Raw genomic sequence first — 24,207 nt, 5'->3', positions numbered from 1 at the left:
CTTCAGGGTCACCCACAACAGGGATGTTCCTCCCTGACCCCCCCCCCCCAGGCAGCATGTGGGAGAAAGGAGAGCAGTGGGGTAAGCGCTGGATACAGCGCTTACATCACCAGCACTCTGGGGCCCTTTGTACTCTCAGATCCAGGATTACTGAGCCGCTTTCAAACAGGCAGCAACACACGCTGTGGAGGGAATGTTCAGGGAGACACAGTGACAGGACCCGTGAGTGTGTATTTGAGTGGTGCTTTAACAAGGGGTTACCAATACATATACTATAATTAATGTGTCCCTATACACTGATCTGAAGTCAAATAATACACACGCTGTGCAGAGTTACCTCTTGCTCAATAACAGTCTTGGCTGGTTTTAAAATAGCTGAGTTTGTGTCTGTCTGGGTCAAAGGTTTAATCTTCTAAATACTATAATGTGCCCTTCAATATTTCCTTGGATACAATGTTCAAAGACATGCCACAACTACAGCCCTGTGTTTCAGCCATAGACTTTATGGTTTCAGCAGAGTCACATTATGGCTTCAGCGACTCTGGATTTACATCTTGTACAGTCAGCAGATGACATCACCACAGACATCAATACTGTCCTGAAAATATTGAAAGTGTTATGATGTATGTTTGGTTAAGCTAGGGGTGTGACATGAAGATTGCATTGAATGTTTAAAGGCACAAGCTGTGATCCAAATGTAAACAAATGGGTCGGCCTACAATCACAAAAATTAAAACCTGTAATTGTATGGTTCAGACAATAAAACTACGCTACAACTAAATTTACGCTATTGACGCTTACTCTCTAATTCCACTAATATGAGACTTTGTAACCACCGCTGCGCTAAAAGTGGAAGTCCCAGGCTAAATGCTAACTTATAGCATAAGGGTCAGGTCACACCAAAACGTGGCACAGCGAGGTGACGTCTATATGTGTGCCTTTGTGACACATAGTGATGCAAAAAGCAATGTCCTTGCAGAGCAAGTATTGACTCAGCTGACGGGATAACTGCTAACCAGTGTTGTCAGCGTCACAGCAATATTCATCTTAAGTTTGCTAACATTAACCAGCATAAAATATATTTATATATTATATATATTTACCATATAAGACTGAAGTAGAACAACACAAAACAAAAAAAGCATATACATTTTCTTAAATTTTATTCTTTCAACTTTTGGTTTTGTTTGAAAAAAGTTATAAAGCCTCACTTTAAAGGTGCCAAATTTGAAATCCACAACATGTCTATTGTCTCCACACGGCTCTCAACATAGCTACGCTTACGTGAGGCCGCCGTGAGTTGTGGAAGACGTTATCAGCTGTACGCGCCGTATGAGAACAGTGAAGAGCAGCTGCCGTAAGCTAACAGTGGGGCATGCTCACATGCACTAACATGCACTAAAAGGCACGATCCATCCATGTAAACAAAGCGAGAAGCTTGGATAACAACATACACAGAGCGACTTCATTCTTCATTACTCCACTGTGTCTTTACAGAGCAAATAGTTGTTTGATGCTATATTAATACTCTGAATATCGTATAGAGAACCTTTAAGGGTTCGATAACGTTACAAACGTGTATGAGTTGTGAATGGTACAGTTAAATCTGAGTCTATATTAATACAGGGTTTCCCTGTTCGGAGAATTTTCTGTTTCTGTGAAACCTAATTTGCCCTCAAGGAGCCACTTTTGTACATTTTTTCTGTCTTAGGATTTGCTAATCATATGACTTAAAGGTGGTAAACAAGCCTGCCTTGCTGAGAGGCAGGATGTGGGGATTATTAATACTGAGCTGAGCCTGCACTTCCACCTAGACTTTTCGTTCTTTCTGCAGAGGAGGGACGGAGGAAGAGCTGGATGACTTTCTCATGTGGTTTTGCTGACAGTGTGTCAGGGTTATGGTTTTCACCCCTGATTAATAGAGAGAGGGGGAGAACATGTCCATTATAGCAAAGAAAAGCAAGGAAATATGTAGGAAGACAGAAGAAAATGGTAATGTGAATTTTAATAAGTAAGCAAACACAAAAAAGCATGCTGACTAAGCAAACCATGCCAGCTGGGAGACTAACCGTCATCTCACTCCCACACCCTCTCAGCAAGGTGGCCTTCTGTAGGCAAGAGAGCAGTGATGATGATGATGATGATGATGATGATGATGATGATGATTAGTTAACCTTGTTAGTTAAATTCCTGGAAAAACAGCACCTGTCAGGGCGTTGCAGGTAGCTCTGTTCTCAGTCTAGGACAGATGATTTCTGCCGTGACTGCAAACAGGGAATGCCACCGAGCCTGTTTTTATACGTCATGTTGCTCCCACAAAGATCCAAGAAATTTCTCTCGCTCTGTCTCTCTGTCACACGACATTTGTGGGAGTGTTTGGCATGGGGAATCCCGTAACTGAGGGCTACAAGGAAATGCTGGTAGTAACTTGTTAGTCAAATTTCAATGGCAGAGGTGAAGGCATCAGAGGTGGACACTGCCTACAAGAGGATGAAAACAAAACAAGTCAGCCTCAGATTACAGGTTTAAACCGTTTTAAGAGCTCCCGCATGTACCCGACCTCTGTGACATTCCTCTGCCTCTGTTGCCCGCAAGGGTGGGCACTTCGGAGCTCTTTGATCATTTCCTTTGTGAGCCCTTATTTTCTGTACAAAGACCCTATTAGGTGAAAAAAGAGAAACATCCGTTATAAAGACATACCACACTTTGATCCACTCTCTAACAATTCTAAAACAAACTCCCTGCCAGAAGGTTTTTGTCTGTACTTGATATCATTACGTAAAACTCATTAGATCTGGAGTGGAAAGTATTGTGGTGTAAATCCAAAACCGCAGAAGGGATTATCTTCACATAAACTCTTTACCAGACTATGCTATAAGGGCTATGTTCAGCTAAAGCACGTTTCATGTGCTTTTACTTGTCGTTTAAAGGTATTGTAAGAGTCAGAAGCCGCAATAACAGTAGGTTTTACAAATGCCACATCACTCAGCCTCTAACTTACATAAATCCCTTCAAGCCTGTCATGAGTTATGCCTGTCAAGTTCTGATTCAAGCACTATGCCTTTACTGAAAATAATCATCCCAATCATTGCACCAACCATTCAAATATCTGACGTGAAAGAAGTCGCTTGTAGTGACAAACCCAAGAGAAAACAGCCAAATCCGCTGTTACCGTCAGTTCAGTTCTAGCATCTTACCGCTTATTGTTTTAGTTTTTCAGCCCTCAACTTTACTTTGGTTCAGACTTGTTGCTCTCAACAGCCTAATTTCACAAAAAAACTTCAATAAACCCACTCTATGCTAGATGTCCAGCATCAAACGGCAGACAGATAAAGTTAGTGACCAGCCCAGTGTTGGTCTCTGTAATACTTGATGCTCAAACGTAATCTAAGTTGATCGACAAATGTTTTCCTGATTTACATTTTTTATGTTAAAATGCCGGCCATATTATCTGACCAGAGAATTTACCAGTCTTTTTGTTGCTGCTGTTTACATTCCTCCTGATGCAAAGATAAAAATGGCACTTCTGTTCTGGACCCTTTTACAGCTGAAGTCATCAAAAAATATGCTTGTGCATGTTGGCAACGAAAGTTGTGTTTTGCCGCAGCCATCCAGACAGGTAAGTATGCATGAAACCATGAATTAAAATCTGTTAACCTGAGCCCAAGAAGAAGACACATTTCAAGTATCAATGAGCCCATTTAATCTTAGATCAAACAGCAGTTTATCAGAACCAGAAGGGGCACATTTTCAGCTAAGAACATTTCCCTCCTCTTTTAATTCCTTCCCTTACCCTCCACACCTCAGACTTTAATGCTGATCATACCAGTGGTGAATTAGTGGTTGCTGTCCATACAGACTACCAGACACACATCATTCCATAGTTTATAGTCTAGAAGACAAACAACTTTGAAGATGTTTTTAAACTATACAATAAAGGGAACGGCTATAGATTCTTCGGACGCACATGCCTGAAACAAGCAGGGTGGCTCCTCCTGACTGACTAGGAAAGTTAGTTGGAAAGGATGCCATGTAACAGAATTCATTAGATAACAGTGTGTCGTTAACTGCCATCATTAATGCTGCTCAAAAGCAACAGAAAACAAAAGTTTGAGTAAACCCATAAGGCTGGAAAAGATCATTTAAGATCAAACACCTGAAGAAACTCTTAAACACTTACATTTAAGTCAGTGTCATTAAATAGTTGCATAAGAATTGAAAAGAAGTACTGCGACAGGGCCTGAAAAACTATTATCTTTGCCATAATATGTTTTTGCGACGCGCCTCAGGCTTACACCATACTTTTGCTTCTCACAAAACAATTACAACAGGAGTGCCACACTTAGCTGTCATTTAGCGATGTGTAAAACAAGGTTGGGCAAATATTTTCACAGCCCAACAAGTCAAGACCGTGTTCTTGACGTTTCCCTGATGATTAGCGGGGCCAGCAGAGAGGCTGGTGATGGGTGTGTGTATGTTTGGTAAGATGATTAGGTAAAGTGAGAAGAGACCTTTCTCCGTTTGATCTAACCTGCTAACATGTAATAGCGTGACAACCTGAAGAACCCAAATGACCTTGTCAGACGATCTGTTACTAACAAGGCATTCTAGGACTGCAGAGGTAGTGTAGGGTGCTACAGAGACCTGATCCATGCTTTAGCACTGGTTTTCCTTATGACATGATATCTTACCTTACAGCTATAGTTCAATTAGTAAAGGAGTGATTTATTTAATTAAAAAAAAGTAGTAGTATACAGAGTATAAACATTTAACGACTATGTACAATATAAATATATATCCAAAAGTATATATATATATATATATATATATATATATATACAAACCTATACAACAACAATGACAATGGAATTGAGGTAATAGTGCAAATTCGAGGTGCAGCATGTTTGATTAATTGTTCATCAGAGTGACAGCCAGTGGAAAGAAGATCTGTAATTCTATTCCATCCATATGGGAAACATGCATAGCAACATTTAAAAAAAATATTTTAATCCAATAACCAGGATATAGAATTATATATGAGAACATTGTACAAGAAGGCTGCCATCCTTATGAAAGCATCCACTTCTGAGATGACATGCTTAACCCTGACAACCTTCCACGAATCTTATTCATCTGAAATAAAATAAACAATATCAATATTTTTGTACCCCCTTTGGTTAAATTACATGCACAGTTCATATTCTGAAAAGAAGGCAAAAACTATGAGCCAATCAAAGGCAGATAGGGCGGATTCTCGAGGGTCAGTCAAACTACCATAAATAATAGGCTGGGCAATTGCCAATGGTGGTGAAAGAGGTATTTTGGCATGCGGATGATAGGGTACTTCAACATTTCAAAAAAGTAGACCTGATCCTGCCTCTTATTTATTAAAAATTCATGTCTCAAGACAACTGAGATTATAGATTTTGTCGAAAAAATTCATCACTGACAGAGCAACGCCGGCAGGCTCTTAATCTGATACTTTAATCTCTGACTTGGTCTCCACAAACCCTTGTGGAAAATATTTTTCTTATAAAGTACAAAGTTGCTAAAGTAAATTTATTTATTTAAATTTGTATTATTTTTATTATCTGCTTGCTGTGTCTCGAAATGAAACTGATGACAGTAAAGGCTTCAAAACCAAAACAATGAGCTGAAAGTTTCTGAAACAGTTCAAAATAGCTGTGCGGTTATCTCTGTGGGTTTGTCTTTAGAAATGACCCTTTTTACATTACACATGAAAATATATTATTGGAGTGTTTTTAGTTTCAGAGTGATTGTCAGAATTTAAAACCAGGCTGCTTGGCAACTGTTATGGGAAAGAGAATTATATGGTCTTCCCAGTTACCTAATCGTATTCCACTATTGCTGCCAAGATAAATTTTTACCTGCACGGCAAAACATTTTTTTGCACAGTAGATAGGCAAAGAAAGCTTTTTAGCAGACAGAAAAGAACGGATTGCTCCACGTTTTGATTGTAATGTGAACTCCAGTCATCCTGGATCCCAATTGGGGCTGGTTATCGGTACTCCATACCTTTAAGGTATCAACCACAATCATCCAGTACCAAGTAGTTTCAAAACTTCTTCAGTCAAACAATACCTGCTTTAGATCATTTTTATATTTAGATAAAGAACATTTTTATTTTTTTGGTTTTGCTCGTAGCCAATCACGGCAAACGTTCTTTGATTTAATTCAGCATGTGATTGGCCCATTACCGCAACAGCTACAACCCATACAGTCTGTGGTGTGGTGAAGTTGAGGGCAGTGTATTTGATGGAGTTTGCACTTCAGCGTGCAGAAATGCCACCAAAACGTTTGAAAGTATGGCTTTAGTACACACCTGTAGCGGTTGATGAAAATAAATGTGGAGGTGGTTTTAACACAACTGAGTGCTTCGCTTCACATGCCGGGTTTTGAAAAGTATAAAAAAAAATGTACAAATGAATTACTCTATTGGTATCAGCATAACTTTAAGGGTACTGGTTATAAACACCAGCCCTTATCACAATACAACATCCCAGTCTTGTGCATCTGCCAGTGGGGGATCAGATGACACTGTTGTGTTTGTGTGACTACCTTCTGCGATACACCGGTTGCAAATTGAGGTCATTTGAATTAAAACATGCTGACGGACTGGCCGACACAGACCTGTCTGGATATCAAATAACCACAACATGACATGAAACGATTATTATCTGATGGAGAAATGCGTGCCTCTGTCTTTCTGTAAAAGGGGATGATTCTTGTTTTTAGTCAAATCCAAGTTCTGAGTTTAGTTAGAAAGTGCATTTCAAACTGAGAGAACAAAATCTCATCAGTTAAACTATTTAATTAAAGCACAAATAAGAAATACTGTAAATAGAATTCTCACATATCAGCAGCACTTAGGTGACATTTCATCTTGAAAAATTACAGTTTGTTTTCAAAGCCTCAAAACATTCTGAAAACATGGATGTTTTATTATAACGACCGATTAGTTGACTAAGAGGGAGCGGCCCTAGTACACAAGGCCAGAGTGTATGAGAAAGGGTAGCTGCTCTTTAAGACATTCAACATAATTAGTTTGAGCACACAAAAGTGGAACAGCAGCAGCAGCTGAAGCCCCCCTAAAATGTTCTTCAGCCCCCCCCAAATAATTTGGCATTATTGGCTTTAAAAAAAAAAATAAAAAATAAATAAATAACTATATATATATATATATATATATATATATATATATATATATATATTTTGGTGATGTCATTAAATTAAACTATTGTTTCTCACATGGTCAAGTTACTTAGTTATTTATAACTCTAACATGCTACATATGTGCGTGCGTTCTGGTTTGTATGTTTTCTCCCCCTTCAAATTACAATCCAACAGCCTATCATCATACTGAACTATATATATATATATGTATATATATATATATACATATATACATATATATACATGTATATAAGCTGATGGGCCTTAAACCTAAGTGCCTTAAACATGCATGCTTTCCAATGGCCAGCAGGGGGCGACTTCTCTGGTTGCAAGTCCAGTTGTATGGAAGTCTATGAGAAACTACTTCAAACTACTACTTCACACATTGTTTATAGTCTTCATTGCTAGTTTCAAGTCTTCATCAATACAGCATGATGGTCATTTAGTAATTTATGTTGCCATTTGGAGTAAAATAGAGGATAAAGCACATTATGCTTTAGGGTGTGGCTACCTTGTGATTGACAGGGTGTTTTCAGTTTATTAGCTTAATCACTTCTGGTTCCACAAAAACAAACTGCCGATTATGGCCAACTTAGTTCTAAATATTTGAGGAAACTGTTGAAAGTTTAAAAATGAATGCTGACAATTGTATTAATAATGTGTTATTGCTAACAGGCTGATACCTGCATGCTTGAAATTCATCACAAACATAATTACTTTTTTAGCCTATGGTTGGTTTGTGGTAGGCTATTAAATGCTAAAAGTACAATTAGTAAGTTAAGTTTGGGGTCAGTTTTTGTAAGACAAATGTCCCTATGGTGAGGTCATGAAATCAAAGGATGAGGTAAATTATAGCCACAGACTGCCCATACAAGCCTGAGATTGTGTATCAGATTTATTAAAGGTGACAGTTTAATGGACAATTCCTCACACACCTATGTGCCCTGACAGCCGTTATACATCCTGAATGACAACCCACCACGCCCTGTGTGGTCACACCTGTGATGGTAGCGAGCAGCATCTTTCCTCCTACCTGTTCGGCCGCTCCCACCTCCGGGGAGGAGGCTATAAAAAGCATCATCCGGGCCGCCTCAGCTCCATCTCCTTCGCACCACTCTTTGGGTTTGACAGGGATAACTGAACACTGAGCCTCAGTCAGAACATTAGTCACCATGTCCACCATGTACAGCTCTGGGTATTCCGGCTATTCCCTGTCCTCTGCGCCCAGGATAGGCTCCCGGCGGGGTACGAGCGTCGACGGCGGTGCAGGTGGCCGCAACGTCAGGGTGTCGTACGCCTCCAACGGCCTTGGCTCTGGTTTTGACTTGGCAGAGGCGCTCGGAGGCGGCGGGGGCGGCGGGAGCAATTTCTCCGTTTCGGGCAACGAGAAAGTGACCATGCAGAATCTCAACGACCGCCTGGCCACCTACCTGGAAAAGGTGCGCTCCCTGGAATCGGCCAATTCGAAGCTGGAGCTTCAAATCCGCGAGTGGACCAATAAGCAGACCCCCTCCGTCAGGGACTACAGCAAGTATGAGGCAATCATCGAAGACCTTCGGAGAAAGGTAAACTTTCCCCTGTAAGCTTTTCCCTACTGCTGTAAAACAGTTAAACAATAAAGTGATTTTCCCCATTTCCAAACCTACCTCCAGCCATTGTTGTAAAATAGATCATTATAAGATGCCATCTAGAGTCAAAGCAATTCCAGTGTAGGCTAATGCAAGTCAGGTGTACAGAAAACCATTTTGTTGATCAAAAAAGAAACCCGACAGCTGACATTCTAGATAATTAATCCCTAACACGCCCTTTTGGTTGTTTTACATGTGGTTAAGAAACCACTGCCAATGCTTCTCTTCTATTTGTTTTTCAGATCGGTGTTGCCACACAGGACAATGCCAGGCTGATGCTGCAGATCGACAATGCCAGACTGGCAGCAGAGGATTTCAGAATCAAGTGAGTGTAAAGAAGTAATCGGCACCTAATTAGCATTATTATGGTTTATAATGGCAGACATCTCCGACTTTACAGTTGTAATAGCCTGCAGCATTTTAACTTGACATTGCATTTGTTCAGTAGTTCCAGGCTTTGTTGACGTTTTGTCACAGGGGTTTAACGGTGATCAGAGGGATTAAACCGGTGTAACTGGTTTTGGTGGAGCTCCACCTTGTCTTTTTTGTTGTTGTTCGTAACACTAATTGAGCGGGTGCACCAACACGAATCTCTGTGCCTTTTCCTTGACAGGTTTGAGAATGAGATGGCACTGCGCATGTCAGTGGAGGTGGACATCGCCGGTCTGCGCAAGGTTCTGGATGAACTGACCATGGCCCGGTCTGACCTGGAGATGCAGGTGGAGGGCTTGAAGGAGGAGCTAGTCTACCTGAAGAAGAACCATGAAGAGGTGAGACTAGTACTGTTAGGAATAGCATTGCACCATCTCAGTGAGCTCACGTGACTAATCATCTGTAATAGATAACAAAACATGAATCTTCTTCAGAGTAGATTATATATCAGAAGGAAATATGACTGATCTCTCAAGATTTTTGGAAAGTCTTACAGGTACAGTTCCATGTGAAAAAAATATTTTTTCACATTTAGTCAACTATTTGCCAAACGCCTCCCAATATTATCTTTCACTTGTACAAACAACTGGTAATGTAAAATTTGTTTGGATTGGCTGCTGTGCCTTCAGGTTGTGTATTCAGATGTTAGTCTGATTTATAGATGCCAAAAAAGCTCTATTAAATGATCATCAAGGTGAGAGATACATAAAAACATCAAAAAAGGGTTCATATAGAGACATTTTGTATCAGTACGTTAATTAAAGTGAACAAGTTCAGAATGGTAAATTCTAAAATATAGTGAAAGAGCAGTGCAAGTAAAAATGAGAAACAAAGTCAGTGAATTGACTTAGGAATGTCAATTACAAAATATTTATCCATTTTAAGTTTGCTAACGCTTCATGTGGGTTTTATCTTTGACCTTTGACTCTGTTGTGCTGCCTGTAGGAGTTGGCAGCCATGCGTGGCCAAGTTAATTCCAGCTCTGTCAACGTGGCGGTGGACGCCAAGCCTCAGGTGGACATGGCCACCACCATGGAACAGATCAGAGCTCAGTATGAGGGCATCACTGAAAAGAACCGCCGCGATATGGAGGAGTGGTACAAGGTCAAGGTGAGGGGAACGAGACAAATCATGTTCATATCATCTCATCTCGTGCACAAATATATAGTAGCGTGAATAGTGTTTTTGACCATTTTCATGTCCAATTTCACGTCTTCCAGTTTGACGAAGTGAACAAGCAGGTGGCATCCAGCACAGAGACCCTCCAGACCTCCCGAAGTGAGATCAACGAGCTCAAAAGGACCCTGCAGGCCCTGCAGATTGAGCTGCAGTCACAGCTCAGCCTGGTAATTCAGATCTCACGTGCACACATAATTTTTCACCGCAACACAACATACATCTTTCTAACCTGTTGCATTGCTCATGTCTTTCATCTCTGATCTGCACAACATATCATAGTAACATATCATACAACATGTTTGACACAACACACTATACATAATCAGTAAGTGTGTAAACTTGTCACTCACCATTTAAAACGGCTTTCTCACTCTGCTTTTTTTTTTTTTTACATCTGAGAAAGTGGAAAGAGTTAAAAAAAAAACAAGTAATTAGGGCTCAATAAACTCTCATATCTCCTCCTATCTTTTTTCCCCCGTGCAGAAATCTGCCTTGGAGGGCCAGCTGGCAGAGACGGAGTCCCGCTATAGTCTGGAGCTGGGCCAGCTGCAGACCAGGGTCAACATCCTAGAGGAAGAGCTGAAAAATATGAGGATCGACATCGAAAGGCAGGCCACTGACTACCAGGTGCTGTTTGATATCAAGACCAGGCTGGAGATGGAGATTGCCGAGTACAGAAGACTGCTGGATGGAGAGGAGTAAGGGAATTCTTTATTGAGATGTTTGTCACAAAAAGTCAATCAACTTGAAGTATGATTTCTCTGTAGCTGGACTTGAATAGAACAGGCAGGTAAAATGTGGCGGAAAAGTAACTTACATGGATCTGTAGTTATCATATAGAATGAAATGTTACATACTTTTATTCGCTTTCGCATTGACTGTAAGATTGATACAACTCTTTTGTGTTTGTATGGTAAATGTGAAGCTACAACCAGGAGCCAATTAGCTTAGCTTAGCATTGAGACTGGCTAGCCTGGCTCTGTACAAAGGTGACAATATTCACCTAGCAACACATTTAAAGCTCGCTAATTACCTTACTATAAAAAAACAAGATTTAATGTTTTAAGTGTATAACATTTCTGTATTAATATGTTTAAAAAACGACTAGACCTATGTTATATATTTGGTTGAGTTGTGTACTTACATTAGAAATGTGTTATTTTATTCAAGGTAACAGTGTGTTTCATTTGGGCGCCCGTCGATGGTGGCATATCCCCTTTAGCCCTTTTAGTTGCTCTAACCTCCGGGGAAACCACAGATCTTACCTCAGAGAGTGAAGACAGAAGCATATTAAAGTTATGTTAGCTATATTATGTCATATTATCCCATTGTATTAATTGTAAATTATTTCATGTCTTCTAGGAGATCTGTAGTAGTGGAAGTCAAACGTAAGTTTACATCAACACTTTATTTTTTAGGTCTTTGTTTGTAAAAAGTAAAATGCTACAGATTTAACTTTGTTTTGATTTGCTCTGCAGATAAACCAGTCATAACCCAGAGAACGAAGGTTGTGACTGAGGAGATTGTTGATGGAAGAGTGGTGTCCCGCACGGAAGATGTAAACACAGAGGTGATCAAGAAGTAGACAGACTGGATGCCAAAAGATCCGGGTCAAATGATAAATTAGAATAAAAGCTGTTTTCCTGTTTCTGATGTTCCACCCACGTCTACTGAAATGAACTAGGAAAATGTTATATATAACATATTTTTCTCTTTCCAAATATTTGTGCAGAGTTGAGATTTTGATTTATTGTCAGAAATATTTATTCTGATGTATTATCATAAAAAAGATGGCAAAACCAATAAAATGTTTTAAAATGTATAAGAAGATTATATATGTGTTGGGAAGAACCTGATTATTAACTGTGCTTTCTTAGTATTATTTCACCACATTTATTAAAAGCCCACTGACAACAACTTTACTAACTGTCATCTAACCTACTTCCTGAAATACCAAATGTACACATTAGGTGACACTGTGAGCCCCTGAAAGGAAATGCACTTCTGCAAAATGGAAACCATTGCTTCTCTGGCCATTGGATTGAATGGATACATGTTATGACATTTTATGTTATGGGTAATATTGTTATCAAATTAAATGTTATCCAAGTACAATTATCATACATAAATTAGACCATTTTTCAAGATGATAACCAGTCTCAAGTGATGTGAAGTGTTTCTATAAATTGGGACCACACTTACCATACAACTTGTATATCATTTTTTTTCTACAGAGTGTAAACTTCTGCCTTCCACTTGTTTCATCTCCCTTTGTACAAAAATATGAGAGCTATAATAACGCAGGCTACATAGAAGGGGCATCTGAGTACAACTGCGCTTGTTTTTTCTGTTTTATAGAAGACAGCAAAAGGCTAATATGAATATACACTTGAAGAGTATTTGCTTACCTTCATGCTCTGTGTAAATAATTCTTAAAACTTAAAGCCCAAAGTGAGAGTTACTTTAACCATTAAGATCTGTTTGTCTAATTATTTCTTCAACACTCTTCAATGAATCATTGGCTTTGCTGCAATGGCTCAATTTACTCAAAGAAATATGTATTATAATTGGATCAGTATAATTTAGGATCTCTACTGTCACTTTTTTAATACCTCAGGGCGGTTTGTTAAACCATTGTTCTGCTAAAAAGAAGTAAGGGTCTTTAATTTTTTCATCCCCCATAATTTATATTTTATTTCACCCATTTCTTGTGAGACCTACTGTAAAAAAGCATTTCATCAAAACAATGGTGTGGAAAAACATGCCTTTTGTGTGTACTGGTCTAAGGAAGCTGGCTAAGGGGTTGTTGCAATGTGTTTATATCTCAAAGGGAGGGTCCAAACTAAATATCAATAAACCTGGGGAAAACCTCTTTTGTGTAGATGTCAAACATACATTTCAGCACCCTTCCAGCCTAAATAATTTCCTCACAGTCCATTACTTGGTCTGGTATGACCAAAATCTTTTGGTTGCTAAATGTTAGCTAATGTTAGCAAACTTAAGCTAGATGCTAGATGCATGCTAAAGGCCCCACCAACTCTTCTACATAGGCCCTAGGGCAAGACAAGCCTCTTTTTGTTGTTGTTTTGTGTCTCTTTTTAGCATTTTTTGTCTCTTTGTGCTCATTGCGCATCTCTCTGTGGTTACTTTTTGTCTCTTTGTAGTTGTTTTGTGTGTCTTGGTGATTTTGAGTCTCCGTAGTGGCCTTGTGTCTTTTTGTAGTTATGTGTGTCGTTGAGGTTGTTTTGCCCCCTTTCAAAGTTGTTGTGAGTCTCTTTCTGATTGTTTTTTGTTTCTTTGCAGCTGGTTTGCGCATCTTTGTAGTTGTTTTGGTCTCTTTGTAGTCTTTTTGTGTCTCTTTGTCAGGGACGTTGGAAGTTGGTTAAAGTTGTGGGTGTTTTTTAAAGTTGTTTACCGCAAACATTATATAAATAGTATCAGTCTATGATTTGTCAATTCTTAACAGGAGGGATGGCTCAATAGAAGCATATTCATAGGAATATTATAGAAAAACTACAGGCAGCAGTGCGTCTCTATGATCCTCTTACTTTTCCCTTCGCTATGTTGATACTTGTCACTTTGGTAATGAAAGGTGACACTACTCTATAGATTAAATAAGCTGCAAGTATATAATTGAGAATAAATAGTACATAGTTTAGAGTCTATTATAGATTCAAGATTAAAGTGACAGAAAGGAAGGAATGAGATAAAAGGTATATTTCAGATTTAGATTTGTTTAGTAATCTTTTTACCTTGCAGATACAGCCTTCTGTCAGTAGGGGGTACTGCAGCCTCCTCAGCACTCTTACTTCAAGCTTCACTGCTCTTTGTAGTCGTTCCATGTTTCATGTGTGGCAACTTTGAGTATTTACCTGGTTGGTCCATGACTCTCGAAGTGTCATTTTGTAGGTTAAGGCCCCTGGGCCAGAGCCTAGTTTCCCCGTTCAGTAATCCATCCATGGTAACAGACATCACTGAACCAGTGTGCAGACTTTATGACCTCTCCTGTTTTAAGCATTTAGCATGATTTCGTAATTTTCACTTGAGACCATAATGGCTACTGTTCAATAAACGTCAACGTTACACAGTCTCGATTTCACTGACCATAAACATATTGTAGCAAGGGGGAGGTTTGTGTGAGCTCCCTGTACATGCAGTGTTTTAAACTGTCCTCTAGGTGTCAGTATATTCACTTTATTAAAGTTTTGGATATGGAGACGTGCACCTTTTTCTGTGGGAATGTCTTCTTTATGCAGTAGTAGTACTTCCTGGTCAGAATGCAACGTAACCAATGAAAATATTTTCTGTCATTACTGAATATTATAGCAGAAATTCGTTCCAATAGTCACTGACAGCAGAGAACCATTTCACATTAGCTTAACTAAGTGACAAATCCAAGACAACCATACCTTAAAGTGGCAAATGTTGTGTTGAAAGTTATCACTAACAGCACATTTGAGAAAGTCTCAATCATTTAAACATTACTTTGACTTGCATTTTTCCAAATTGATATAAATGCTCAGAATACATTTTTTTGTACTTCTTCAAAACATTCAAATGTATTAAATCCACATAACCTCATAAGAGGAAGAATGTTGTTAACCTGCAATTTGATCCATTTCCCTTTGCTCAATACTCCTCGATCAAAAGTTTTAATCAAAAATGCTTCCCAAATTGGGGTGATCATAATAAATGTAGATTCTGATAGAAGGCTTTGTGACATCCAGCAGATCTCTCACCAACACTAACAATCCTTACTTCTCTTTTATTTTCTACATTCTTGTTTTGCACGGTGTAAAATAAATTTGTATTTTCTCAGAATCCCCTGAGAGAATGAGACAGCACACTGAAAAAAAGGTTGAATGTGGGGAATTTGTGCTGATAGAAAAATCTGTCTTTCTTTTCTTTTTCACTCACGGGGAGTACTATGGTCACTACTTATTTGCAGCCTTTCAAGGTGTTTCGATGAATTATTTGCCTCATGAAAATGGCTATCATGGGCTTGTCTGACTCAAGTCCATACAGGACATTTGTCCTTCCCTGTTTGTCCCTGAGGAGACACATGTGGGGAAAGTTTTTAAACATTTGGTGTAGTTGCATGTAGACCTCTTCAGGTGCATTCAAATGAGACACATCTCATGCATTTACCTATGGCATTAGTATTTCATAACCTTGCATGCATGTTAGCTGTTTCTTAATAGTATCATTCAAGCTGAGCATATCCTAAATCCAAAGAAAAGAGCCATTAAAGCAGGGACTTTCAGTGCTCCTACAGGCTCCACTCTGGGTTTATTTATAGTCTGATGTCTGCAGCAAGGATCTGCTCTGCTGTGGCACGACTGTGTCACTCGGGGCTGGTGGTCCCTAGTCACGACACGAAATGATGACATAATTCTGCACCACGGGAAGTTGACGTCACCGCTGTACAGTCACCGCCTCGGTGACGTCACGTGACGGAGGCTGGGTGGCAGCAGCCGGGGTTGATGCCATCTGCTGGATGGACTCTGCCACTCACCCAGCATTACGTCATCGGGGAGAAACCGGTGCCAGCTCTGCCATTGGTATAGCGAGTCTGGATGTGAATGCACAACGAGCCGAGAGGTTGTCTGGCCTATAGTAACTCTGACTGAATCGGTTATTGGACAGGAGCCGTTTGATCGAGCAGGGAGCTTCAACCTTTCGGAGATCAGCTGACAACAGTATAAACACTTCTCGAAAGATTCCCTGAAAAAGGAGATATTATCTCATACCCCATACTTACATTTTGTTTGGCTTATCCAATGTCGCAAATAGGAATATATGCCTTGTGGAATTGTAATTAAAAAGTAATGAGGTAACTTTTAATAACAGCATAAATAAGACAAATACAAGAATACATACCAATAAATAATAGGACAACAGAAGACAATTAGCCTTTTGGATAACAATACACATTGCTATTGATCAATGTGTATTGTTTCTGTATTGATAAATACATACATTTTAAATAATGTAAAATAGCACAACATAACATAAGATTATTTTAAGACAAACGTTTACGCTTTAGTCAAGAGGAAGTCTGTATTGCAGCCAGGTGAAACACGCAAACACACACACACACACACACACACACACACACACACACACACACACACACACACACACACTCACATAAACTTAGGCTACACATTAGATACATAGTAATATACATAAAACATATAATACAAGAGACAAGACGAAGGTATAGCAAAAGTGTATTGAAGCGGCAAGTGCAAAATACATAGACAAAAAAGCAACATTTTCAATAATATAATAAGAGGATCATGACTCGAGCTAGAATACTGCTGTAGTTGTAACAGATTCTGCCAAACGGTTTTGGTTGGACGTTTTGAAAAGATTGAGCAACCATAGATGTTCGAATAGCTCAGAAAACCATATAAGTAGAACATAAGATGTGTGTCTGTATGTGTACTGTTCAGACAAGCTGCTGTCCATGGTGCTGAAATCTATGAGGACAGACCACGTTAACACGTTTAAAATCGAGGGTGGGCTTCAGGTGGTTTAAAAACAAGCTGTATATGCGATTTATTTGAATCGACAGCATTATATCGCGAGAATTGGCAATTAAGGTCGGTTATGGCTGTTAAACGCCTCCTCTTGTGTGCACTTCTGAACTTTGTGTGCCAAGTGTGTGTGTGTGTGTGTGTGTGTGTGTGTGTTTGTGTGTGTAGTGAATAAAACATTAGTGTGTGTGTGTGTGTGTGTGTGTGTGTGTGTGTGTGTGTGTGTGTAGCCACAGTAAAGCCTGTGCTCTTGCAAGGGATGATGGTGAGGACCCCATTCTCACATGAGTAAGCGCGCCTCCGCAAACGGGAGAGGAAGAAGGGCTGCATTCCCATTGACTGAGAGAGAGAGAGAGAGAGGGAGAGAGAGAGAGAGAGAGAGAGAGAGAGAGAGAGAGAGAGAGAGAGAGAGAGAGAGAGAGAGAAGCAGTACACGGACTCCGCCTATACCGCCCTAACATCCAGCTCGAGTCCGACGACGGCAACACAGACCAGCCGGTGGTCCAGGGCCCCCCATCAACTCGAGTCAACTCCCGGCGTGAAAAAAACGGAGATGGGCTCCCCGTGAATCCGGGCGGTGGAGGGCAGACGCGGGCAGGCGGGGGTGGGGGGGGGGCGACGACGAGAGAGTGGTGGGAGAAACACCCAGAGAGAACAAACAAAAGCACAACCGAGGGTGCCTGCTACCATGAGCGGCTTGCAGTATTCGCCAGAGCTGCGGCTGCCGCTGACTCTCTGCCCGCGTACCAAGTCGTGAGGTGTGGCTCGGAAACGCTCCGGGAAACCTGTCAGCCGAAACGACTCGCCGAGGAGGAGGAGGTGGGGTGGTGGTGGAAAAGATGTCCGCCTCGGTGGGGCCCCAGGGTGGCCCTCGCCCACCCACCGTGCCGCCATCCATGCCGGATCTGCCGGACCTTAGCCATCTCACCGAGGAGGAGAGGAAAATCATCATGGCAGTGATGGCTCGGCAAAAAGAGGAAGAGGATAAAGAACAAGCCATGCTAAAGTAAGGGCAACATTTGTTTCTTCTTTTCTGTGGAAGTTATATGTCATGTAACGCATAGCAATCCCCGTTCGAAAGACGCCCCTTGTACACCGAGCTACCCATTAATACCCGGTGTTGCCATCGCTGTGGTTAACACCACCCACCCACCCATCACGTCCAGTAACCAGTGTGGCTATCCGATGCACTTGCATCTCCGTCTCGAAGAGGCGGTGGTGTGTTTCTATATAAATGTACCCAAAGGCACACAGAGTGTCTCTAAAAGAAGTCAGCATCATCAAGGAGACAGCAAGTAGCCTTCAGAGGCTCGATGCTGTTGTAATCAATCGATAAATTAAAACAATAATCAGCCACAGTCAATGGAGATGACCCGAAACAGGGTCAAACGCGTTACAGGTGTAGATAGGGCCGCGAGGATGGGGCGTGACAGTGCTGGTGGAGAAGGGGGGGTGGGTGATGAATCATAGCTTTATTCATCCCTCACCTACTCTTTTTCATCAATGGGGACTGCACCCCATCCCTCAGTTCACACCGCTCTGATTCTCCTTTTACGCACGCACGCACGCAGGCTGGAGTGACTTTATCACTGTAGATTTTTTTGCAACCGCGGAGTGAATGTGTGTGCGCCCCCCCCACCCACTCTTTATGTGTGTGAGAGAGATCGCTTTGACAATAATGGGAACAACAATGACATTATAGCTCATAGGCCTGCAGCGACACGATCCGTTTCATAAGCCTGACAGACGGAGGACGGAGAAGCGGTGGACGATCATTTGTGCTCCCCTCCGGTGGAGAGAGGAAGATGGGGTGTGGTTGGGAATTTTAGCAGCCCTGAACCGGACACGATACAGACGAGAAAAGAGCCCGGATATATTGTAGCACTTTTGAAAACCTCATGTATGTTGATCAAATGGCGACCCATCGCCAAATCCCAAGAATCCGAGCTATGTAGGAATAATAATAACCAGAAGGATGCTCTGGGCTGTAGATAAACTGTAAGCTACTAAAGGAGCATTATGGGGAAATGACAGGAGACAACCATAGTTCACTTTAAACTCACTGTCTGTTCTTAGAGACAGTCTTATGTCACGGTGGCTGGGTGTGCTACAGCAGCCTTATACAAAGGGCTGGTTGCATTGCAGTTTGATGCCTCAGGGGTTTCCACCACAAGCAACAGCAGTGTGATCCACCAGCGCTGCATCCACCAGAGCTGCATCCACAGCTGAACTGAAACACGTGAGGGCCCAATTTCTGGCTTCATAATGAAGGATGTTGCCATAGCAGGCGTGCAGCAGCATCCCAGAGCATTCTGGCCTGCTTTGATTCTAATGGCTGTTTTCATTTCCTGACTGCAGCGTAAAGGGAATCGGGGTGAGAGCTGCATCGGGAGAGGAAGTGATGTTTTTAATGTTCCATGAGGCACAGGCTCAGGTTCAGTCAATAATGGCTTCATCATCTGGCTAACCATCGATGGGATCAGAAAACAATGGACAAAGGAGAGATTGTGTATTAGAGAAACTACGGTTAAATACGGTTAAGTTAGCAGCAGTGAAGCAGTCCTCTGAAGCAGAAGAAGAGGGATGTGAAGACGATACAGACAGTTTAGCCATTTTGTTTAATTTCGGACACCTTCATGTGATCATGTCAACTTTTTTTTATTTCAATACGTCCCTGAAAATGGTGATGTATTTGCTAATACAGTACCTGTGTCACACATGTTGGCACACCTCTGCAAGGCAGTCCACTCAAAAACAGACCTAGAAGAAATCCAAAGTCAGGGACTTAGGATCTTCACACACAATTAGGAATACCAAGAACCCAAATGTTGAAATCTCTGGAAGAAGTATCTTTGTGTTTCCCAGGTCACCGTCAGTGGGAGGAAGTTAACCTTTTCTGGGTAATCCAACAAACCAGATTACTGGAGAGTTTTGGTCTCCTGAACAAAAAGATGCTGGCATTGATAGGCAGGAAAGTCCTTGAATTATACATGGAGAGCATCATAAGTACAACCATGCACTCTAAAAGACTTTATTTGGTCACAAATCCATTGATATAGTTAGCACATAGTTTCCACGATCTTTATTTGGTTTTGCTGTCACACAAATGATCTTAGTTGACAAAGATACGTTTGGTTTCCAGACTTTTGTATCATTAGTCACAGGAGTTGGCCAATAATTCAAATATGTCTGGTCCTTAATGTTGGCTATTATTGCGTTGGAGAAACAATCAATATTGCGGGAGGGATTAAGAACTTCCTGCATAACTAACTAACCAGCTACATTCCTGAAAAACAGCAACAGAAAAATGGCAACAAGCATGGATTAGATCAAAACATTTATAAAGGTGGTTGACTTAAGGCAATATCAACTCTTAAACTGTAGCCTGGTCTCAATTACTTTCCGAATGTTTTCACCCAGCAGGCCGCTGTTCCTGTCCTTGTGAAACCACACTTTCAATATTGACTTATTTATTTCAGCAAAACCATGATGTTTTACGAAACATAACAAAGTAGTTTTGTTCCGCTTTTGTTCCCCCCAGCAGTGGAAACTCACGTCCAAAAGATCATTCTATAACTTACGTCAATACTATTCACCTGGTCAGCACTGGTGGCAGCGTTGCCTGAGACCTGAGCAGCTGGCAGTGATAAGTTTATAGTGATACAGGACTTTATCTGTCATGAGAGACTCTGAAGTGTCCTGATCTGTTACTGAGCCAGAACACCTGGTTCTGGGCTAATCATTGGCTGAGAAGGCATGCACCTGGGGTCTCCTTCACTGATTCACGGCACTAACGAACACTTTGTCCATGTCTAATACACTATAGACTTCCGAGACTCCCTCCATTGACTTGCTAAACCTCCCATTGACTTTCTAATCCAGAGGATGTTAGTGGAGGGGAGCTGTCATGCTGTGGGGAGTGAACGAAATGCTGAACGCAGCAGTGACCAACCTCTTTGATGCTGTGATGTTAAAAATCCTCCTCATTGCACAACAGGAAATATTTTCTCTGCAACCCAATGCTCCAAGTTCCTATCTACCCATGGGAGCTTTTGAGGTTTCCAAAATGTAAATATAGAAATTATGTGTAAAATATTGATGCGCTCAGCAGCGAGGTTGTAGACATTTCAACCGGGAGTGGACGCGCAACACAGGGCATTAAGGTTGGAGTGCCGGGTGTGGTTAATGGAGGCAGCCTCTTGTGTTGATGTTAAGGCAGTGCTAAAGCACAAGTAAACACTATCCGTAGTAGTAGTACTCCGTGAATTTATTGGAGCTGACATCTGGCTTTTGGATTATTTTTTATTAACATTTTTCAAACACTTTTCTGATCAGAAACAAGGAGTCGATTGGCTGGAGTTTGTTCCTTCACACCAGATGGACAGAAGAAGAAATCAGGACCTCGGGCACAGAAGGAGGCAGAGCAGGGAGGATTTAGAGGTTTTAAGGATTAGAGTGGTGGAAAGAGAGAGAAAAGGGGGAGACAGAAATAGTGGGAGGAGCCTCTGTCAGGGGTCACACACACATACACACTGTTAATCTCTTTACCAGGAGTCCCCGAGGCTGCAGGCTTCAGGGTGCATATAGAGGGCAGCGTAGCCCCCCTCCTTGCCTGCTGTCTGATATGGCTGCTACTGTCCACTGACAGGTCAACTGCTAGCCAAGGTCAAGAGTAGGCTTTAATTTATGGAGAAACAGATTGACTTCTGTTTTGATGTGGGACTTAAAAAGATAGTTAAACCTTAAAACTGCACCGATTAATACCTTTATATCAACAATAAATAAAACAGATTGCTCATAGTGGGGAACCCTGTGAATCATCACTTGACTCTGCTGTTCCTCTCAGCTCTATGGAGCGTATTAGCGTCCTGTAACATAGTCATTACCAAATATTGTCTTATTTGGGTTGCCAAATACATTTGCAGAATTTATTCAATTGTTTTTAATTTAATATCTATATCTGCCGTACACCTTTGAGCCACATGAAGAACCTGAATGTTTGTGCTGTTCCGATAATTGTAGCCTACATTGAATCTACATGAAAGGCTAGTGCTTTTGTTTTACAAAGGAGTGCCTTTTAATGCCGAATAAATTAATTTATTTGGTGTCATTTACAAAGTATTTAATACGTGATTATGTTTTCAATAACACATGCATCACCTCGTAAGCAGAAGTTCCAAGTTTACAAGTTTTAAGCCTTAGAAAGCAGTGCAACAAAATCTCTTTTTGTTTATCGCTTTCAAGAAGGTTATGTTTTCAGTTTGGTTTGTTTGTCTGTTTGTCAGCAGGATTACAGAAAACTACTGGCTTGATTTTCATGAAATTATTTTGCACTTTCGTTAACATTGCAAGATGGGGCATTTGGCCATGGTTGAGGTCTGTTTTCAAGTGGCGTTCTAATTTGATTGAGTGTTAATGTACTCTTTAATCACATGAACTGCCTGTTAACCCCTGCCTTTAACCTTTAAAATATTAGCGGGGATAGCATGTGATTTTGTCTTCATCATGGTGTGCACTAATATAAATTGGCTAAGCTGAGTTTAGGTTGTTTTTAAGCGGTTTTATTTTGTCGTTACTTATAAACTTCTCTGTTGTTTAACCCTCGCAGATTAAAAAATTGCATTTACCAACTCATAAAATGTTGCGTTTCTATATTAACATGCATTTTAATTCATAGCAAGGTTGAATTGTTTGCGCCGGGAAGAGAGAGTTTCTCAGACAAAATAGTACCATGGCAGCAGTCGAACTGTCTATCTATTATTTTATCAAATATCACTCATTTTTGTATAGTTGCCTGCATCTTTCTATTCTGTATAAAATTGATATCCATTTTCTTGCATGGATAGCGGTCACTCACTTTCTGTGAGAAAAATGTTAATGTTGAATTATGGATCAGGTCTGAAAATAGCGCACACTTGGAAGTAGTTCCTGAAATATTTAAATATTCAGTTCACTGGCTGCAGTTGATGTTCCGAACCTCATTTTTTCTTGTTAATCTCTTTCAGTTTTCACCCACTGTTGAATTCCACTAATTACAGCGTGCAATGCAGATCTATGATTGTGTGTGTGTGTGTGTGTGTGTGTGTGTGTGTGTGTGTGTGTGTGCATGCGTGTAAGAATTTGATCAAAATGTAAATTAGAAAGCATGTTAATTATTATACACAGATAGGTGAACACATGTACTTATACAAGCACTCTTTGTTACACACACATACATTCCCACACTTACATACACACACAGTATCTATACAGGTCGTCTGAGAGCATGTGTACTGCAGTACTTGCAGAAGACTTGCAGAGGCAGCACACAAAATGCACCACAAACCCAGATGGTGTTGCTGTTTTGTCGGTCTGTGGATGAAAGCTTGCAGAAGGAAAGTACGCTCTTACAAAGTGCAGTTTGTACAGTTTGTCCTGTTGCTTTGCTGCCACCCTCCACTGTTTTTCTAGACAGCTGGAGATTGTGCGAATCTGTGTGCTCCATATGTGTGTGTGTGTGTGTGTGTGTGTGTGTGTGTGTGTGGGTATTCAGAGTGTGCTCGCTCAGATCTTCACACTTTGCTTTTAATTAAAAGAACTCAAAAGCAGTCAGGTGTGTCTGCAACACCTGGAGGAATGGAAGCCAGTGTGGGTGTGTGTGTGGGGGGGGGTAACGTTGACTGCATGTACATGATTTGTGTTTGTACGACACCAGTATGTGTGTAAGTGTGTGTGTGTGTGTGTGTGTGTGTGAGCACTCTTCTGAGTTTGTCTACACATCTGTCATCTATCTCGGCTGCCTGTCTGAAAAAGCTTCAATCTTGTGTTTGCTTCTCAGTTTTTCATTCTCAAATGTAACTGCAAAAAACAACAAAAGAACACGCTCACTAGTACACATTTGGGTATACTTTAGTATGCATGCTCACCAGTGTGTGTGAAAGTGCATGCACGCATGCTTGTGTACACTCTTGCACTAAATATGGGCCAGAACATGAGTGAAGTAGCCAGAAATCTAAGCACTGATTGAAGTAAAAGTATGCAATTTGTATTAGAACACTTTAAAAAACGTGCACCCCCTTTTGTGCACCAGCCCAAATTACATTCATGATCCTGGTTTCTTCTGAAAGGGTTACCGTGAAAAAGTCAGAATTTGTCATAAAAGTGCTAATTTAGTGCATATCTAGTGTCTCCACGCCTTCAATGGCGACGGCTGAGCCAGTGGCTTGCATCTAGCAGTGCTAACAGTCGGTCGG

The 24,207-nt window shown here is 40.9% G+C and overlaps 2 protein-coding genes across 23 annotated transcripts in view; both read left to right on the top strand.

The window, feature by feature from the left end:
• Positions 1–8,309: 8,309 nt before the first annotated feature.
• On the top strand, positions 8,310–12,260 carry krt97 (keratin 97). Its single transcript, XM_068702267.1, has 8 exons — positions 8,310–8,759; positions 9,065–9,147; positions 9,436–9,592; positions 10,200–10,364; positions 10,475–10,600; positions 10,917–11,131; positions 11,796–11,821; positions 11,912–12,260. Exons 1-8 carry the CDS (start codon positions 8,367–8,369, stop codon positions 12,016–12,018), a joined length of 1,272 nt encoding a protein of 423 aa, XP_068558368.1. The 5' UTR covers positions 8,310–8,366; the 3' UTR covers positions 12,019–12,260.
• A 5,014-nt stretch (positions 12,261–17,274) lies between these two features.
• Positions 17,275–24,207, top strand: part of LOC137866372 (regulating synaptic membrane exocytosis protein 1-like) — an 80,423-nt gene continuing 73,490 nt past the window's right edge. For 21 of the 22 annotated variants that reach the window (XM_068702208.1, XM_068702209.1, XM_068702225.1 and 18 more), the window contains exon 1: positions 17,275–17,981. In XM_068702208.1, coding sequence (XP_068558309.1) covers positions 17,815–17,981 — 167 coding nt within the window. In that variant the 5' untranslated portion in view covers positions 17,275–17,814. The remainder of the gene's footprint in view (positions 17,982–24,207) is intronic. The other variant, XM_068702229.1, reaches the window with a different exon arrangement.

Source organism: Cebidichthys violaceus, unplaced genomic scaffold (genome assembly GCF_023349555.1).
Source record: "Cebidichthys violaceus isolate CVI_PGR_0920_01 unplaced genomic scaffold, fCebVio1.0.p SCAF_82, whole genome shotgun sequence".
Taxonomy (NCBI): Eukaryota; Metazoa; Chordata; class Actinopteri; order Perciformes; family Stichaeidae; genus Cebidichthys; species Cebidichthys violaceus.
The sequence above is the reverse complement of the archived record's forward strand: the minus strand, read 5'-3'. Positions and strand labels throughout refer to the sequence as shown.

Bases quoted from the DNA above. Each gene is read 5' to 3' on its own strand.
- krt97 (XM_068702267.1), top strand. From the start codon at position 8,367: ATGTCCACCATGTACAGCTCTGGGTATTCCGGCTATTCCCTGTCCTCT. The intron at 9,593-10,199 runs GTGAGACTAGTA...TGCTGCCTGTAG, and splicing joins TGAAGAAGAACCATGAAGAG to GAGTTGGCAGCCATGCGTGG. The intron at 11,822-11,911 runs GTAAGTTTACAT...TTTGCTCTGCAG, and splicing joins TGTAGTAGTGGAAGTCAAAC to ATAAACCAGTCATAACCCAG.